Genomic DNA, 21,067 nt, shown 5'->3' with positions numbered 1-21,067 from the left:
GCACAATCAAAACACTCCCAATAGACAACAGCCTCTGTGGAAAAGCCTCCAAGATGACTCCACCACACTCTCAGTCCGCCTATGCCACTCTCCAGGAAGTTCTTCCTAATCTTTTCAGTCAAATCTCTTTCCCTGCAATTTGAGCCCATTGTTCTCTTGTGCCCTGGTCTCTAGAGCAGCAGAGAGTCAGTTTTCCTTCTCCTCTTCCTCAATGGGACACCCCTTTGAAATCTTGAAACATGGTTCTCATGTTCCCTCTCTTCTCCCAGCTAAACATCCCCCAGTAGGAAAGGAGGAAGGAAAAAGAGGAAGAAGGAAGGAAATAGGGAGGGAGAGAAGGATGGATGGAAGGGAGAAGGAAGGAAAGGCAAAAAGAAATGAAATGAAAGGAAGGAAGGAAGGAAGGAAGGAAGGAAGGAAGGAAGGAAGGAAGAAAAGAGGGAAGAAAGAGGGAAGAAAGGAAGGTTGGAAGAGAAGATGGAAGAAGAAAGAGAAAGGGAAGGGAGGGAGGAAAGGAGGAAGGAAAGACAAAAGGGAAGGAAGGGTGAAAGAGAAGGATTGGAGGAACGGAAGGAGGAAGGAAAGAGAGAAGGAAGGAAAGATAGGATGGTGAGAGAGAAGCACCAATTTTATTTCATTGTATAATAGTCACACCCACTCTTTTTCCAACAAAAGGGTATTAAAACCGTGACTATTATGTGATGAAATACGGTATTAAACAATGCAGATAATTACATATAAAGTTCTGGAACTAGTTCAAGGCCTGAGTACTGCTTATATATACTACAGAAACAGGCCACATACCAGTTCCAGAATCTGCAGTCTCTACGACTTTATGCCAATGGAGGACTAAGGGCGGCCTCACAACAAGCACAGTACGATGCCATCATCATCATAAGCATTCAACAAATACATTAAAACAGTTCATTAAAACAATTGATTAAACACACCAGTTAAAAACCAAATCCAAGCCTGGGTTAATTCATTGTCATGAGTTGCCTAAGTCTTCTTTCCACTTGCCACTATTCACTGGTCAAACGCCTGTCCCATAGCCAAGTCTTAAGTTTCATTCTAAAAAAACAGGAGGGAGGTGGCCAGTCTGATGTCCCTGGGGAGAGAGTTCCACAGACAAGGCGCCACTGCCGAGAAGGCCCTGTCCCTCATCCCCACCAGTCACATTTGCAATAGTGGTGGGATCGAGAGCAGGGCCTCTCCAGATGATCTTAAACTTTGTGATGGTTCATAACAGGAGATATGTTTGGACAGATTAAAATTAGTTCTGGGTACAGTTTGCTTTTCATGCCATGACTTCAGTGGGGGTTGTGTTTTGCTACCTATTAGGTTGTAATTTTGACTGTTCTGTATGCAGAAAGAAGACTGTTATCATAAACTGCAAACTGAATAGAACTAAGAGTTTAGAAAATGTATGTACCACTAGATGGAGCTATGAGAAAAGAGAAATGTGCTTGTTGCTGAACAAGGATCTAGTTTATCTTTTTTTTACTACATAATAATATTTATGGAAAGTATTTCCCCTGATTTTCATTGATAACTAATCCCAATAACAGTTTACAAGGAGAAATATGGAGATAATCTTCACCCCCAGGCAAAGAATGAAAATTGTTTTTGGTCCACTTTTTTCCCCTAAGCATTTTGCAGAATGTATTGTCGAAGGCTTTCATGGCTGGAATCACTAGGTTCTTGTGGGTTTTTTCAGGCTATATGGCCATGTTCTAGAGGCATTTTTTTCTGACGTTTCACCTGCATTTATGGCAAGCATCCTCAGAGGTAGTGAGGTCTGTTGGAAGTAGGAAAATGGGTTTATATATCTGTGGAATGACTGGGGAATGTTTATATTTTTTATAAATGGAGAGAAAGAAGATTCAAAGGAATTCAAAAGTAGGAGGAAGCAAACAGATACAGGCATCCACATTGTGAGGCTAAGAAGCTGGAAAACATGACTCATAAGAAGAAAAGATGGGGTACACATTGTTCAGGAAATCACAAAATGTGGCTGTTTTCTTAAGGGAGGCGATGTTTTGCTTTTCTTCTGTCTTAAATTTTGCATCCCAATGGGATGATTGCAGTTTGGTCACAGCCGTCAGTTGTCCTTACTGTCCTATTCTTCTGTGGTTTAGCATATTGAAATTCAGAACACAAATTATATATGTATTGGCCAACAAAGATTTGTCCTGAAGATTATTTCCACAAAATTTGAGTTAAGATGTTCTCCCAAATGATTTTTTTTATAATTGGCAATGCTGGCTTGGAGATGATAGGACACAGCATTCAGCAACATCTGAAGAGCCATAAGATCTCTATTTCTCTTCCCTAAGCCATGGTGTGGATTTTGGGGAACAGACTACGATGGGCCAAAAACTTCCAAGACTCACTTTACTTTTATCTCCTCTGAGAAGAAAGAAGAACAACGGCTTCTACTTTTGTTTTCTAGCAAACAGCAGTTCCATATTGTACACAAACTTGAACCATTATTTGCTCTAATCCAGGGGTTCTCAAACCTGTGGATCCCCAGATATTTTGGCCTTCAACTCATTATACTCAATGAAATTTAAAAGGCAGATAGTGTTGGGCATTTGACTATGACTCTGGAGACCAGGGTCCAAACCTTCTCTTGGCCACAGCCCAATGCTCAAACCCCTATAATGTGCTACACTATGTTGAATTACCTTGGGCAAGTCAGATACTCTCAGCCCCATAAAATTTTATGATGGGGTTGCTTTAGGCCAGTGGCTTTCAACCTGTGGGCCCCCAGGTGTTTTGACCTTCAACTCCCAGAAATCCTAAGAGCTGGTAAACGAGCTGGAAATTCTGTGAGTTGTAGGCCAAAACACCCAGGGAGCCTCAGGGTGACAACCACTGCTCTAATCAAAGTTGCCTGCAAGAAATCATGATCAAGCCACACCACAACTGGGTTCCTGGCTTGGTTCTAATTTTGGTTAGAAAAACCCAGTTCACTATGTTTGAATGTGGTATATAACTGTGATTTATTCTAAAGTAAAATACAAAGAAAGCCTTCTTCTCCAATCCAATGCTCCAAAGGGAGGAAGATTCTCAAATTCAACTTAACTTATTCTCAGTCACATAAGTCAACCATTACTTGAGCATCCGCTTGCAACAAATTGGAATGTTGCAATTTGAGGGGCAGGACCTCAATGGAAGGGGTGTGTGTGATTTTTTTAAATTCTGGTGATGGTGGGGTTTCCTGAGATAACACCTTTCTATGTATCTCTGGGTCCTCCAACCCAACATGAGTCTACACTACAGTGCCAGATATTCACCACAGATTTCTGGTGGTAGGATTCTTGGGAGAAGATGGTCATACAGTTGGATTGGAGGACCTCTACATTCCTAAGGAGAACATATGAATTAAATTATCAAATAATTAAATCTACAAAAGTTAAAACTACAAATGTGGAGCATTGAGTAGTGACTACATTTATGGGCCCATCAAGACAGTACCTTTATTGTGGTATCTACTGCAGTAAAGGAGGGGCTGTTCAGACAACATTCTGGGCTGTCTTGAATTAATTTGCCACAAACCAGGAAACCCCTGGTTTGTGGTGAATTAATTAGATAGTGGATTTATTCTGTGCCTTCTTGGAAGGCTCAGGATAAACCCACTACTTCCGGTGTCTGGACTACAGTTCAGACACCATTCCCACAGTTTACTGGGCTAAAAAAGCGCGGTTAACTGTGGGAATACCCACCTTTCACTTGAAGCCCACAGACCCCTTTGAAAAGTAAGTAAAACTTACCCAGCCTCCATTACCTTCGGCCAGCTCTCCTGGCACATAGAAATGATGTGCCAGGAGAGTGGGATGGAGGAGGGAGTAAAATTGCTCCCCTCTTGCTCTTCTGGCACACCATTTCTATGTGCCAGGAGAGCTACTTGAAGCCTGTAATGGAGGCTGGGTAAGTTTTCATTGCTTTTCAAAGGGGTCTGAGGGCTTCGGGGGAGGGGAGTAGGACCTCCAGATATTTTCCCAGGCTAGTCCCAGGAAAATGTCTGGACACCCACTCCAGAAAGTGTGCACTTTCTGGGGTGTGTGTGAACAGGCCTCCAGGAAAATCCACATTTTTAAAATGTGGATTCTTTTGGGATAACGGCTTGTCCGAATCCACCCTATGTCAAAGCAACTTGATTTTATGACTGGGTGACTTCCATGAGCCTCAGTCATCAAGAGCCCTGCTTTCAAAAATGCATGTCATCCCATTTTTTAAGGGGCCAAAACAATTGGGCGTGAATGAAAAGCAGTCAGAAGAGGAATCCCTCTGTCAGACTATATAGTTGTTCACTTTCCTGTCTTCAGATATGCGAGCTTCTTGGAGAGAAAAGGGCAAAATACTTTTCCTTAAATAAAAGAAAGAAGAAGCTACTATCTAATAATAACCTTGGTGATCAAGAAATAATTGAAATGAATGGCACCGTTATCTCCAACATAACCTTGGCTTTGCTTATGGCATTCAAAGCATTGAATGAAAAGCTTTGAGCGAATGTACAAACTGCGACAAATTGGTGTGAAATGCCATTCACAAAAGGAAATGGGCGCTTCCTTTGCCCTTGGGAACCTTTGCCTGCAAGGCAATCAAAATGAAGCTTCCTTTATAAACTATCTGAAAGTAAAACAATGAACTCTACTCTTTCCTTGAAACCATCACTTTTATGATAATTTTTGGCATTAAAGCTGGGACTTTTCAAGGGAGAAAAACAAAGAAATGCCATAAAACCAAACTTACAGTCATGGCGGATTCTAATAGATTGACTAAAACAGTGGTTCTCAACCTGTGGGTCCCCAAGTGTTTTGGCCTACAACTCCCAGAAATGCCAGTCAGTGTAACATCTGTTAGGATTTCTGGGAGTTGAAGGCCAGTTTGTGCTAAGTTTGGCACAAAAAATCCTTGAACAAAAAAAAATGTTTTCCAAAAACCAACATGGACTTCTAAGAAGTGATTTAGGGTTGTTGTTTGTTGTTTTCTTTCCAGAAAGTCTTTTGGTTTTCTTCATGCAAAATTAGTGACCTTTTTGCTTTGAATAAAAAAAAAATCAGGTTTGCAGAAGCAATTATGTGTTTTGTGGGTGAAAGTGTTGGGGGGCTTTGTGAAAAAACACATTTCCATGGAAACTGCATTCTTTTCAAGGAGTTAGCATTGTTTTGGTGCAAGATTGTGTTTTCCTGTAGAATATTTCACAAAATTTGCACAAAACATGACTGTCTGCAAATAGTTTTTTTACATCCCAAATGGCTTTGTTTGCATACAAAATTAATAATCTTCTTCAAAATATTTTAGGATGTGTGAATGTTAGCCAAAAAAGAAAAACCTGCATAGCATTACCATCACTGTATTATTCTTCCCAATTGAGTTTTGGCAGGGGAAGCAATACAATGAATGATTTCCTAATTTTGGGGATCTCACTTCTTCATAGCAAGCATGAGAAGTTTGTCCTCTGGGAAGCAGCCAATCACTGTGGGTCAAGAGTAAGCTACTCAGAGGAATAAGCAGCTGAAACTGGTCAGGTCATGGACTGAGTCCTTGCAGAGAGGCCGGTGACCTGAGACGTAAGCGGTTAGAACAATTTATCCAGTAGCAAGCAACTGCAGTGTTTCCCACCCTTCAGCATGAGAGATGATGAATCCACAGGGGGGCAGGATTAGCTGAATCAAATCAAATGACCTTACTCTTGGTCACCCTCTTCCAGGACCATCTTGACTTCATTGGTTCCTCCAGAGGAAGGGCTATCTGGGTTCATTTTCTCTCTATATATATTTGTGAGTGCCGGAGAATGCAGGAGAAATTAGATGTACCGCAGTGTCATCTGTTGGGAAAGCTTTGATTGTATTCTCCTGTTTGGGAGAATGGTGTTGGACTGGATGGTCCTTGAGGTCTCTTCCAACTCTATGATTCTGTGATTCTATTATTCCAAGACATTGCCATGAAATTCAGGCCATGGTTAGAGTTGGAAATGTTGTTTTTTTTTAAAAAAAAATGAGTTGCACATTCCATAAAATGTAGGAATAGTATAAGAAAGTAATTTTGGTTAGAAAGTAATGTGGAGCTCAAAATGGTCACAGTATTGGGTGTCTGAAAACTTTGACAAGATGACTCTTTTTCTGAAGTCCCCTTTTCATCTTTTCCTTGATGCTTCAAACAGGCTGAAATATGACTCCTGGCCTACAAATTCAAACTCTTCCTTTCTGGTTCCAGCATGACCAGATATCCTTTCCCCAGAGCATCTTTTTTCCATCATTAGAAATGACCATTTACTAACCCTGAAGTACACTTGGCAGCGCATAGGTGTGACTGCCTCCAAGAAGAACCTGTTTGTGAAGGTTCCTAACTTTGGAATGGGTTATCTCTGGACTCAGAGTTGCATAGGAACAAAAAGAGCCCTGGAAATATGGCAGTGGATAACTTACAATGCTATGTGTAATTGATTGATTATGTGCAAAAAAATATTTGGCAACAAGTATCTTCCAGGTAGTAGGAAGGTGAATGCACTATACATTTCACTTTAAAAAAATAATATTTATTAGAATTTATAGTTAAAAACAAAACAACTAACAAAAGACATAAACCTATAAGATAGCTTTGATTTGTTTCTGTTAACGTGACATGTGTTTGAAGATGAAAAGGGAGAAAAGAGAGAGAGAGAAAGGAAAAGATGAAAAAAGTTAAAAATGAAATTATTTATCACAACCAAAGTAAACAGATGAGTATATAAGTGGATAAAACTGTGCTAATAATGTAAATAATAAAACAATAGATATTTTGACTTTCTGGTATCTTCCTGGGGTCTTTGCCATTTATTTTCTTTTTCCTTCTCCTTCTTCTTCTTCTCCCTCTTGTTGTCTTCTCTCCCTTTCTTTTTAATATACTTCCTTTTTGTATTATCCAGTTCCTTTATACTAAATCAAAATTTTCTTATTTCTTTGTTTAAAGTGTTCAGTAACTTTTTTCCAGTCTGTTTCCTTCACTTTTATTCCTTTGTTCTTTGACATGAGGAAAGTGAGCCTATCCATATTGCTAATCTCTAGTATCTTCGTCATCTGTATGAGAACAGAAAGAGCCCTGGAAATATGGCAGTGAATGACCTACAATGCTGGGGCCCCCAGTGGCACAGTGGGTTAAACCCCTGTGCCAGCAGGACTGAAGACCAACAGGTCACAGGTTTGAATCTGGGGAGAGCGCGGATGAGCTCCCTCTATCAGCTCCAGCTCCTCATGCGGGGACACGAGAGAAGCCTCCCACAAGGATGATAAAATATCAAAACATCCAGGCATCCCCTGGGCAACATCCTTGCAGACGGCCAGTTCTCTTACACCAGTTTTTCAAGTTGCTCCTGACATGACAAAAAAACAAACAAACTACAATGATATGTGTAATTGATTGATTATGTGCAAAAAATCTGTGGCAACAAGTATCTTCCAGGTCAGTAGGGAGGTGAATGCACGATACATTTCTCTTTGAACATTAAGCGAGACATCCAAAGTGCTGAATTCAAATTGGTTTAACTCCTTGGATAACTCATTTAAAACTGACACTAAATCTCAGAGTAGATTCCTGTCTCTGTTGACAAGGAAGGCATCACCTAACACTAGACTGTATGCATGTACACTTCTTCCAATGGAATGGTAGAAAATCATGATTGGGGAAGTGAGTCATTTGTTTTTAAGGCCAGATGTGTGAAAGTCTACAGCAGGCCATAAATGGAACCTGTATGTATATGAAAATTAATACTGGACTGAATGACTGGGGCCTTGATTGAGTGAAATTGCCAGAGATTGGACTGGATTAATCTTGTGGTTTCTTTTGGCTCTATGATGCTATGGCTCCATGTCTCTGTAGCTGTGGGACAAAGAAGCAGAAAGTGATGTCAGAGAAATGAGGGCCAAAGCAAAGCCTTAAAAATGACTTGAGGCTGACAACAACAGCAAGTTCCAAGTTTGCAGGTTTTACTTTTGCAGATTTGATTATTCACATATTTGATTAATGTTGTTGTGGCTCAGCAGGAGCCTCAGGGATTGCTGGAAGAGGATGATGGGTTTCAGATTCCTGAACAATTTCCTATTGTTGATGCAGACGATGTTGATGCTGAAGACGAGGAGTTCCAGTTTTCCATGGGAAGGGATGTTGACTTAGAAGATGTTTCTGATCTTCGTTCACAGGTGCAGGCAGAGGAGGCGAGCCAGCCTCTGAGCTATCTGCCTGCCAATTCTCAGGCTGCTGATTCCCAGCTCCAGGATAATGAGTTATTCAACCTTGAAGGCTCTCCACAGTTAGATAGGGAGGATCGCTTTCAACTCAGGGTTCGCCGTAGTACAAGGCTTGCAAACAAAAGAGAGGTTAGAGGTCAAAGGAATGCTTTCATGCTGGGAAAGTATTTTAGTGAGCTGATTGAAGGCACCCTTTTGTCAGTGCAACTTCAGCGAACACCCTGATACCTTCTTGGGATTGTCTTGGCTTTGGGGCAATGCTTTTGGCTTCTTGGGACTTTAATTTGGATCTTGGCTTCTTGGTTCTCTGTCATGCTGCCATGGAATCTTGTTTGATCAATGTTTATGGATTATGCTTCATGCTATTTGCCTTTGGATTTTGGAAACTCTGCCTTTGCATTTAAGACTCTGTTTGGCTATTGAACTTTTGCAACTTTACTTTTGTTTTAAGACTTTGCCTTTTCTTTAATAAACTACAAAACCTACAGCATTGGTGTGTGTGGTGTTCTGAGCAAGGTGAATCTATCCTGAGGCGTGACAAATGTATTATTTCTAAGAATCTCTCAGACCTCTATTTGTAGATCTTTCAGCACAATTCTATGATCAACTTCCAGTGCCAAATGCTAGATATTCCTAGAGAGATGTTCTGATAAGTTTTAAAAAGTAGCATTTTTTTATTTGAAGTTATTGTACTTTAGTGGAGGCCCTGTGCCCTTTAACTCCTGTGCAAGTGGAGGCCCTATTGTATAGTACCGCTCACATAGAAAGGATCCTGAATCACTGTATACTTCAAAAACCCTTTGATGGCCTCTGATATATTTTTCTTTCTTTGTCTTTTCAAGGCCTTGTCCCAGAACTCTACCACCATCAGCACTACCACCATGTCTCCAACTGCCACCTCTTCTTCCGTAACGGAAGTTTACACACGGACACAGTACTGTAAGTGGCCATGCGAGTGCCCAAAGGCACTCCCTGTATGCCCAGCTGGAATCAGCCTGCTCACTGATGGTTGCGAGTGCTGCAAAATGTGTGCCAAGCAGATTGGAGAGAACTGCACAGAGGCGGACATCTGTGATGTCCACAGAGGCCTGTACTGTGACTACAGCAGAGACAGACCTAGGTACGAAATAGGAGTGTGTGCACGTAAGTGACGTATCTATATTTTTCCATTAGATACAGAGCATTGGTAACCTTCACCTCTCTGACCATGCTTCATCTTTTGAAGGGCAACTGTCTAGAGGACAGGGGCTGATTCCATCCTTCAGAATCTTCCTATGGATTGTAGCTCCATGATAACAAGCTTGAATCCCTCCATTTTCCTCTGTTGTCCCTTTAAAAATGACATCACATGCTATCACCATTCTGAGAGTAGCTATAGAGGAAAATCTTAAGTATGGTTAATTCTTCACATTTGCAAGTTTCACTTTATCTCTCTAGGTATTTGCAATTTATGACGTTGGGGGTTGGTGGTCAGGATATGGGAATTTCATGTATTAATGTGCTTTTGGGGAGCTTTCTTGCTTGTTTTATGGCCTCGTAAATTAGTTAAATTAGCCTCCCCACATATAGGTGGTCCCTAATTTTCCTACTTGACAGATGTAACTGTCTTTCGGGCTACAAAGGTCGACAACAAGCTACACAATTAGTCGGAAGCTCATTCCAACCCGGGCTGGCTTCGAACTCATTACCTTTCAGTCAGAAGTGATCTTAATGCAGCTGACTCCCAACGAGCTATGCCACAGTCCCGGTGCACTTTGTGAACTCCAAAATATATAGATGTTTACATTTCATTATATACAATGACATGGTCAAATTAAGGTTAACTTTTATGCTTTCTTTTAGACAGGTCAAGCTGTAAAGGGTTAAATTTATTTATTTATTTATTTATTTATTTATTTATTTATTTATTTATTTATTTCCAGCATTTCTATCTTGTCCTTTTCAACCCACTCCCCTGGGGAGGATGGACTCAGGATGGCTTACACTCGGCAACAATTCGATGCCGCAACATATAGACAAATACAACAATATAACAACCATTTAAACCAATAGATATAACATTAAATTAAAAACAAAATTAAAAGCATTGTCAAACCATATAGCCATTCCGGTCCAATTCCACATCAAAAGTGCTGTTATTGCTGCTGTCCAAAAGCCTGGTACCATGGATATAGATTAAGTGGATATGGAGGACCAACTGTATTTGGCTGCATTTCTAATTTCTAGAGAAAATTGTTTCTAAACTTCACTGATATTTGTCATATTGCTCAATTATTTAAAGCAAAGAATCTTTGGCCTGGCCCTAATTAAGTGGCAATGCTAACTGCTTGAACTTTCATTAGATGTCAGCCATATGTTTGTGCTCTTTCCTACCCTACTTACCCCTTTTTCTCTTTCTTCTTGTAGAAATTGTGGGTGTAGGTTGTCTCCTCAATGGCATCAGGTACAAGAATGGAGAATCCTTCCAGCCCAATTGCAAATATAATTGCACTTGCATCAATGGAGCCGTGGGCTGCATCCCACTCTGTACGGACTCCAAGCCACCCCTCGTCTGGTGCCCCCACCCTCGGCAGATCAAGATGACAGGCCAGTGCTGTGAACAGTGGGTCTGTGACTACTCCAAGAAAATCAGGAAGACCTCCCCACGCCATATCTCCTCAGCAGGTATGAGAGAGAAGGCTGGAATGGGGAGGGACAACTAAAGTGTGTCACTTGTATCAATTGGGGCAGAAAATCTACTCTTAATTTTGTCCTAAACTTTGAAGCAGCTATCCAAGTTACACCTTGGATAAATTGTTTAAGGTTCAGTCTAAAACTCTGAACAAATCACCATCTGATGAATGTGGAAGCCACCAGAAGTGATTGGACACTAGCCTGAGAGTTGGGAGAAGAATTAAGGTTTCAGACACGGGAATAGAGTTCTAAGTAATTTCTGTGTTTTCTTTAACAATAACTAAAACATTAACTAAAACTAACTAAAACAATACAGCCACTGAAGACTTAAGCTTGCTTTCCCCCTGTCCTAGATGAAGCTGTCAAACTGCTCTTCTGATCCTTTGAAATTATACGTAACTAGTACTCAACAATTTGACCCACAATCAGAAGAGTGGACCATGTTTTGAGTATACAGTTCTGGGTAGTAATTTAGAGTGGTTGAAAGAATAGGTTGTAGAAAAGTGAGGTGTTTAAAAATGTGTGACACCTATACTGATTCCAGATTATATGGATATCATCCTGTTGGTGAATTATGATGGTGTATGTTGGACTAAACCCATCACAATGTTCTTTTTTGATCAGTGTGGACTTTAGAATTCTGTTCAGATGTTCTTTCTAGGAATCACTAGGTCCTCCATTGTTGTGGTTTATACGAAAGCTAACCCAGTAATTGTGCAGTCCTGTCCAGACTTCCCGGCCCTTTGTTCATCCACAAAGAGTAAATATGAGCCAAGTAAATGGGAAAAACAAAATTTACTCTTAAGTAACAGAGTTAAATAAGCAGCTTCACAAAAATATCCAGCTTTGAAAATAACTCAGTCCATTTGCAGAAATAAAACTCACACAAAAGTCCTATGCATTAAATCCACACATCTTCTTCTTCCTCAATGGTGCAAGGAGACAAGTCTTGAAGTAGGTGCAGAGGCAGCCCTAGGTAATTTTCAATGGTAAGCAAACAGCATTTTGCCCCCCCCCCCCCCCAATCACTGATATATATTTTCTGTTCGTTATGGGAGTTCTGTGTGCCATATTTGGTTCAATTCCATCATTGTTGGAGTTCAGAATGCTCTTTGATTGTAGGTGAACTATACATCCCAGTAACTACAACTTGCATATGTCAAGGTCTATTTTCCCCCAAGAGCGCCACCAGAGCGCCCCTGGACAAAATCAACTTTACTGCAAATGCTTACTTTGCGTAATGGTTGAGCCACCTCTGAGTAGGTGGTTTAGTAAGTCCCAGTAAGTAAGACCCAAAATCCACCAGAAACGCTTCTCATGTTATACTCCATTCAAGGAGTGGTTCAAGCTTAATTGCTTCAATTATCCAGGTGTTTTTCCTCAACACACACACACAGGAGATGGTCCTTACAAAAACTTAATCATATACATGCATATACTGTAACATCCAGAGGTAGTTAACCAAAGAGTCATTTTAGAAGACCTAGAGCACTAGTTCCCAACCTTTTTTTGACCAGGGATCACTTTGACTAGGGATCACTTGATCAAGGACCACTTGAGCAGGAACCACTTTGACCAGGGACCCCTCTCCAACAGTAGTACCAAAAGGGTTACGAAACCAGTTTTTGGTCAACTTTAAATTTGGTTTGGTTATTTGGGGTGCTGATTCAGAAAATTGCATTGGCTAGACCACATCTAGGAAATAAAGCCCGGCTGCTCACTGGAGGGAAGGATACTAGAGATAAAGTTGAAGTACTTTGGCCACATCATGAGGAGACAGCAAAGCCTAGAGAAGACAATGATGCTGGGGAAAGTGGAAGGCAAAAGGAAGAGGGGCCGACCAAGGGCAAGATGGATGGATGGCATCCTTGAAGTGACTGGACTGACCTTGAAGGAGCTGGGGGTGGTGACGGCCGGCAGGGAGCTCTGGCGTGGGCTGGTCCATGAGGTCACAAAGAGTCAGAGACGACTGAACGAATGAACAACAACAGACCACATCAGCTCTAGTGTCAGATATAGAAGATATGCCACCCAGTGGGCGCCCTCTGCTCACCCACAGAACACCATATTTAATAATCTAGAGCTGATTTGGTCTATCCATTGCAATTTTCTGAATCAGCACCCCAAATAACCCCAGGAACAGGCCTAAAAATGAAGACACCAAGGCACTTCTGCTTCCAGGTGCCACATGAAACAGCTCTGCTCAGGAAGAGGGAGGAGGAGGGGAAGCAGCAGTCAGGAGGCTTGTTGTCATGCCTTTCATGGTAGTCACTCTCTCTGCTCCTGACATTCCCATTGTCTTGGCACTCTAAGAGGATTATGAGATCAGATTATGTTTTTATCTAGGAGACGAAAATGATTTGTTTTACTAACTTGTTATGGTTTTATATTATATGTCAATGTTTTTAAATGTTTTTACAATGTTGTTGGGCATTGAATTGTTGCCTTGTGAATCGCCTCAAGTTGCCTGCGGATTGAGAGGAGTGGTATATAAATATAGCATATATATATATATATATATATATATATATATATATAGTGATATCAGTCACTCTACTTGAAACTGTGTAGTAATGGTGAGACCATGGACAATATTTTAGTTCTTGTGGATCACTGGTGGTCCACGGACCACAGGTTGGGAACCACTGACCGAAAGATTCCTAGTTGCAAATTTAATTTTTTGCAAATGTTATTAAAATATTCATTTTAATGACATCTGCAGATAATCAAATCCATGACTGTCAAAACTGTAAATGTGGAGGGACGGCTGTTCCTGCTTTCTCCAAAATGGGTCTTGCAAGCCAAAGTGTAAGTTCCTCTTTGACGATGGCACTGAATTCTCTTTATCATCTGCCTTATAGTTTATGAAGGTGAAATTGAGACCTGGCAGAAAAACTGCATCCTTCACACCTCTTCCTGGAGTCCCTGCTCAAAGACCTGTGGGATGGGCATCTCTACAAGGATCTCTAATGACAATGACCAGTGCCGTTTGATGAAGGAGAGTCGGCTCTGTAACCTGAGGCCATGTGAGGAAGACATTATCAAGCACATTAAGGTATGGAATCTTACTTACTTACTTAGGTGATCCCTCGTTGTCCGAGTGGGATTGTCTTTCAAGATCAGTGTCCTGGCGGTGGGTCCATAGGTGACTGTGGAGCCTTATTCTTGATCTGCATGTTCTCCTGTAGTGAGGGCATTGGTTTCCAGGTGGAAGGTGGTCCCAGTCAAGGTTGGCTTGATGCACCGTCCTCTTGACATGTTTCTCTCTCTCACCCTCCATTCGTGCCTCTTCTACAGCACTGCTGGTCACAGCTGACCTCCAGCTGGAGCGCTCAAGGGCCAGGGCTTCCCAGTTTTTGGTGTCTATGCCACAGTTTTTAAGGTTGGCTTTGAGCCCATCTTTAAATCTCTTTTCCTGCCCACCAACATTCCTTTTTTCCATTCTTGAGTTCGGAATAGAACAACTGCTTTGGGAGACGGTGGTTGGGCATCCAGACAACATGGCCGGTCCAGTGGAGTTGATGGCGGAGGACCATTGCTTCAATGCTGGTGGTCTTTGCTTCTTCCAGCATGCTGACATTTGTCTGCCCGTCTTCCCAAGAGATTTGCAGGATTTTTCTGAGGCAATGCTGATGGAACCGTTCTAGGAGTTGCATGTGACGTCTGTAGATAGTCCACATTTCGCAGGCATAAAGCAGAGTTGGGAGGACAATAGCTTTATAAACAAGCACCTTAGTATCCCTATGGATGTAGGAATCAGGGCTGAGTCAAAGGACTTGATCCCACTTGTGATTGTGGAAATGGCAGATTCCATGTGAGTGGGCAGTGAAACTTAAAGTAGCTGCCCAATTTACTGAACTTGATTTTACAAATAGGCCTAATGCCCTGTAGATTCCTCTTTTGATATTTGGACTAAAACCCAAAACAGATTCATTAGAGTTGAGACTAAAATCTGGAGCAGATTTATTTCCCCACGGACTAGTCACCAGTGGGTAATAGCGCGCTACCCTTCTTAACTCCATAAACAAACATGAAACGTATTACTTAATTTTTCCAACACTGGTGTTAAAGCAAAGATGGAAGTGAATAAATTAAATTAAATAACGTATTAATTAATTAATTAATTAATCTAAGAATTAGCAATACCACCTTAATTTACAACTGTGTTAAACTTTAATAAAAATTACACATTTATTTCATGTTCACAAAATGATTAATGCTAACAAATTAAATAATCAATGAATGCATTAATCTTAATGTGTAAATTAATTTCTTAGCATTCAACACGGAGTGAGCATTCCATTAATAACCTGATAGTGGCATGTCACTTTCCCTTTCACCAATTAAAATGATTAAAAATGAATACTTTCCAATTACTCCCAAAGTAAAGCATTAAAACATGTAATCTTAATAGTTACTGGATCTGTTAACAGTGATATTAGAATGACCAAATAATGGCTTTTCAAAATGGTAAGATATTATAATAAATTATGGGGAACAACTTAATTTTTCATAAACTAATGCCATGCTCTGTGACGAAATAGTGTCCCCCCCCCCCCCAATAGGGTTTGATGGTAGTCTAGTTTTGATGGTTCAGCATGGGATGGTGGCACGAATACTTCTGTCTCTTGGGGACAGGGAAAAAATGTGGTTAGAAAGGCAAGGTTCTCAGAAAAAGCTATTCAGCTTCTGAACCTTCCATATGTGGGTCTGTGAGGCAGACAGACGGCAAAGAAAAAAACAATGCATAATTTAACTTCAGTATATCACAGATTGGGCCTCTTGGTGGTGCAGCGGGTTAGACCGCTGAGCTGCTGAACTTGCTGACCAAAAGGTTGGTGGTTTGAATCTGGGGAGTGGGGTGAGCTCCCACTGTTAGGCCCAGCTTTTGTCAATCTAGCAGTTAAAAAACATGCAAATGTGAGTAGATCAATAGATACCGCTTCTGCAGGAAGGTAATGGCACTCCATGTAGTCATGCTAGCCATATGACCTTGGAGGTGTCTATGGACAACACCGGCTCTTTGGCTTAGAAATGGTGATGAAAACCACCCCCTGGAGTTGGACTCGACTTGACTTAAAGTCAGGGGATACCTTTACCTTTTATATCACATAATCATTTGCATTCAGGTGTCATATTAAATGGGAGCTCAGGCCTTCTGTTTCTGGAGCCATTAATCAGTTTTCAGTTTTAGTCTAAACTTTAAATGAGTTCTCCAAAGTGCTGCAGCCTTCTTTAAGTATCTTGAAGTCACCTGTCAAATTTACTGAGAACCCCATGAATTTCACAGGGTTCTCTTAGGCAAGGGGTGGTTTTGCCAGGTCCTTCTACTGAAATATAGTTGGTCTTCCATTTTTGTGGTTCTGACTTTTGCAGATTTGGTTATTCACTGGTTTGATTACAAATAGTTTGTCTACGAATCCCTAGGTCCTACAGTCCGATTCTAAGGCCTTCCCATGGGTTATATTGCTGTTTTATGTGTAATGGAGTTAATTTTATTGTTATTAATTTACTTTTTTATATTCTGTTGTATTTGTATTGTGTTGTGCTATTGAGTATACCCTATGAGCCACCTGGAGTCCCTCCAGGAAGATGGTGGTTGGATACAATTAAATTATTATTATTATTATTATTATTATTATTATTATTATTATTATTTGAAACACAACAAGATGAGTCCACATCAAACAAATAATAATAATAATAATAATAATAATAATAATAATAATAATAATTTAATTGTATCCAACCACCATCTTCCTGGAGGGACTCCTGGTGGCTCATAGGGTATATTCAATAGCATTATTATTATTATTATTATTATTATTATTATTTGAAACACAACAAGATGAGTCCACATCAAACAAATAATAATAATAATAATAATAATAATAATAATAATAATGTCAACCTTTGAATCATGTTGGAAAATCTATATATTCCGAGAGGAATATTCTCTCCGGTTAAAAAAAACCCTACCATTTTTTATTTACATTTTTCTACTTTCATGGGGTCTCTAAGCAAATGTATTGTCGAAGGCTTTCATGGCCGGAATCACTCGGTTCTTGTGGGTTTTTTCGGGCTATATGGCCATGTTCTAGAGGCATTTCTCCTGACGTTTCGCCTGCATCTATGGCAAGCATCCTCAGAGGTGAGGTCTGCTGGAGCTGGGAAAAAAGGGGTTTATATATCTGTGGAATGACCAGGGTGAATCAAGGTGGTCAGTTGGAAGATTCACACCTAGCCCAACTTACAAAAGCCCTTTGTCTCACCCTGGTCATTCCACAGATATATAAACCCCTTTTTCCCCAGTTCCAGCAGACCTCACCTCTGAGGATGCTTGCCATAGATGCAGGCGAAACGTCAGGAGAAATGCCTCTAGAACATGGCCATATAGCCCGAAAAAACCCACAAGAACCGAAATGTAGAGATGACTGTATAGCCTACAGCACCTATTGGTTAGCAGTCTCCCTTCTATGTACAATCCAGGTTATGTCCTGATAAACTTCCAGTAGACAGCATCTGTTGCCTCTACAGCAGGAGTTCTCAAACTGTGCTCCTCCAGGTGTTTTGGACTTCGGTTCCCAGAAATCCCAGCCAACTTACCAGCTGTTAGGAATTGTGGGAGCTGAAGCCCAAAACATCTAGAGAAACAGAGTTTGCGAAACTCTGCTTTAGAGTATTAGCCTAGTCATTCCCAAATAGGTTCAGCATCTCAAAGTGAACCTTTAGCACATTTAGTAAATCACCAGCAAACAATAAGATCCACCAACTGAAAGGTTGCCAGTTCAAAGCCCTGGGTCGGCATGAGCACCTGATCATCAGCCCAGCTCACTGTTTACCTAAGCATAGAATCATAGAATCATAGAATCAAAGAGTTGGAAGAGACCTCATGGGCCATCCAGTCCAACCCCCTGCCAAGAAGCAGGAATATTGCATTCAAATCACCCCTGACAAATGGCCATCCAGCCCCTGTTTAAAAGCTTCCAAAGAAGGAGCCTCCACCACACTCCGGGGTAGAGAGTTCCACTGCTGAACGGCTCTCACAGTCAGGAAGTTCTTCCTAATGTTCAGATGGAATCTCCTCTCTTGTAGTTTGAAGCCATTGTTCCGCGTCCTAGTCTCCAAGGAAGCAGAAAACAAGCTTGCTCCCTCCTCCCTGTGGCTTCCTCTCACATATTTTTACATGGCTATCATATCTCCTCTCATCCTTCTCTTCTTCAGGCTAAACATGCCCAGCTCCTCAAGCCGCTCCTCATAGGGCTTGTTCTCCAAACCCTTGATCATTTTAGTCGCCCTCCTCTGGACACATTCCAGCTTGTCAATATCTCTCTTGAATTGTGGTGCCCAGAATTCGACACAATATTCCAGGTGTGGTCTAACCAGAGCAGAATAGAGGGGTAGCATGACTTCCCTAGATCTAGACACTAGGCTCCTATTGATGCAGGCCAAAATCCCATTGGCTTTTTTGCCGCCACATCACATTGTTGGCTCATGTTTAAAACAGCTCAGAGCTGTAAGTAGAAAAATTTGGTACCACTAAAAAACAGGGGAGGTATTTTACGACACCATAAAAGAAAAGATCAAAAAATGCCTGGTGACCAAAAGGAAGGAGGAAGTCCTGATGGCTCTTTGTCATAGAGAATGGAGTGACAGCACCCCACTGTGGCTGGATTTGAGCACTACCCCCAAGGCATTAAAAAAGCTGGACATTGACACAACATACCTCCTTTCTGTCTGTTTCTGTCCAGTCTGTCCAAACAGCATTTAATGTTTGCCATGTATGTGTACTGTGATCCGCCCTGAGTCTCCTTGGAGAGATACGGTGGAGAACAAATAAAGTATTATTATTATTATTATTATTATTATTATTATTATTATTATTATTATTGTAAGTTGAGATTAAAACTGAGGGTGGATCTGTGACTCCGCCATCTGGCTCTGTCCATGTTCAGTTTGCATGCTCAGACAAGTTGTGCTCCTTTTTTACCTTACCGAAAAGAAGAATGCTGTTGATCAGTAAGACCGATCTACTGATGTTTTGTTTGAATGTTTCCCTACAGCCTGGGAAGAAATGTTTAGCAGTGTACAGGAGGGATGAGCCAATGAACTATACGCTCTCCGGCTGCACCAGTGGGACCACCTACCGGCCCAAATACTGCGGCGTCTGCACAGACAATCGCTGCTGCACCCCGTACAAATCCAAGACCATCGAAGTGAACTTTCAGTGTCCAGACGGGACTGGATTCACCAGGAAAACCATGTGGATCAATGCCTGCTTTTGCAACCTCAGCTGCAAAAATCCCAACGACATCTTTGCCGACTTGGCTCATTATCACGATTATTCAGAAATTGCCAACTGAGTCGGCTCAATGCTGGAAAGCATGGAAAAGGGTGGGAGAAATGGACCGACCTCTCAGATCCTATATATTATTACTCTGATTTTACAGAGGATCAGAAATAAATCAGAATCTTTTCATTCATCCAGTGAGAAAGTAGCTATTTGGGGCTTGTTGGTTTATCTTTTTAAAAAAGCTGGTTGGGTGAAGAAACAACTTCATCTAAGCTGCTTTTAGTTCATCCCACGGCTTTATGATTGCTTTTTGAAATCAGGGTTTTCTGCAGCTCTACATTCATTGCACCAGTTCACAAATGTTTTCTGTTTCACAAAAGGCAGATCTATATGCAAACACAGATTACAAGTCATTGGAAACTGCTCCAAATTTTAGTACACATTTTAAAGGTGCTTTTCAGATAGAGGTATCCGTTTGATAAAAAGATCCAACATCTGAATAGCTCCTTCAAGGTTAAGATGAAGACTTGGAGTAGACTCATTACTCCCACTGACCTGGAAGCCACCACTGGATTAGCATCATTCAGACCTGTGCAGAACGTTCTTGTGTAAGCCAATTAATAGGGAAGAATTTACATGCATAGTACACAGAATCATAGAATCATAGAGTTGGAAGAGATCTCATGGGCCGTCCAGTCCAACTCCATTCTGCCAAGAAGCAGGAAAATTGCATTCAAATCACGCCTGACAGATGGCCATCCAGCCTCTATTTCAAAGCCTACAAAGACGGAGCCTCCACTTCGAGGCAGAGAGTTCCACTGCTGAACAGCTCTCACAGTCAGCAAGTTCTTCCTAATGTTCAGATGAAATCTCCTTTCTTGTAGTTTGAAGCCATTGTTCCACGTCTTAGTCTCCAGGGCAGCAGAAAACAAGCTGGCTCCCTTCGCCCTATGACTTCCCCTCACATATTTATACATGGCTATCATGTCTCCCCTCAGCCTTCTCTTCTTCAGGCTAAACATGCCCAGCTCTTTAAGCCGCTCCTCATAGGGCTTGTTCTACAGACCCTTGATCATTTTAGTTGTCCTCCTCTGGTTACATTCTAGCTTGTCAATACCTCTCTTCAATTGTGGTGCCCAAAATTGGATACAGTATTCCAGGTGTGGTCTAACCAAGGCAGAATAGAGGGGAAGCATGACATCCCTGGATCTAGACATGCCAGGGAGACAGATTCTGTGTATGAAGACAAAATAGTTAGGAGGAGGAACCATGGGTTACACCCTTTTGCTGGCTGAACTGCTGAGCAGAAGGTCGGTGGTTCAAATCTATGAGATGGGATGAGCTCCCGTCTGTCAGCTCCAGCTTCCCATGCGAGGACATGAGAGAAGCCTCCCGCAGGATGGTAACAAATCTGGGCATCCCCTGGGCAATGTCCTTGCAGAAAGCCAATTTTCTCACACCAGAAGTGACTTGCAGTTTCTCAAGTCACTTCTGACATGATAAAAATACCCAAACTACAAATCCTAAGATTCAATAGCAGTATGAAACTGCTGTAATAATTCAGGGTAGATATAGTCACCAAGACCAACAAAGGGTCCAGGTTTGTCTCTAACCCAGTGGTTCTCAACCTGTGGGTCCCCAGGTGTTTTGGCCTACAACTCCCAGAAATCCCAGCCAGTTTACCAGATGTTTCTGGGAGTTGAAGGCCAAAACATCTGGGGACCCACAGGTTGAGAACCACTGCTCTAAACTCACCCCAGAGACACTATTGCCCCCCTAGCTTTACTCAATCACAGTCTTCCATGGCATTTTTTTTATTTCCAGTCCAGCTTGTACCATTTCACCTTGGGTGCATTCTCTGGAGGGA

General features: G+C 41.4%; 1 protein-coding gene across 1 annotated transcript in view; it reads left to right on the top strand.

Annotated features, from left to right (window-relative positions):
- CCN4 (cellular communication network factor 4) overlaps positions 1 to 19,390 on the top strand; it is a 36,963-nt gene extending 17,573 nt beyond the window's left edge. Inside the window, exons 2-5 of the mRNA XM_060775896.2 lie at positions 9,077 to 9,377; positions 10,641 to 10,898; positions 13,769 to 13,962; positions 18,971 to 19,390. Of these exons, the coding sequence (XP_060631879.2) occupies positions 9,077 to 9,377; positions 10,641 to 10,898; positions 13,769 to 13,962; positions 18,971 to 19,270 (1,053 nt within the window). The 3' untranslated portion in view covers positions 19,271 to 19,390. The remainder of the gene's footprint in view (positions 1 to 9,076; positions 9,378 to 10,640; positions 10,899 to 13,768; positions 13,963 to 18,970) is intronic.
- The last annotated feature ends 1,677 nt before the right edge of the window (positions 19,391 to 21,067 follow it).

Source organism: Anolis sagrei, chromosome 4 (genome assembly GCF_037176765.1).
Source record: "Anolis sagrei isolate rAnoSag1 chromosome 4, rAnoSag1.mat, whole genome shotgun sequence".
Taxonomy (NCBI): Eukaryota; Metazoa; Chordata; class Lepidosauria; order Squamata; family Dactyloidae; genus Anolis; species Anolis sagrei.
This window is presented reverse-complemented; position numbering and strand designations above follow the sequence as displayed.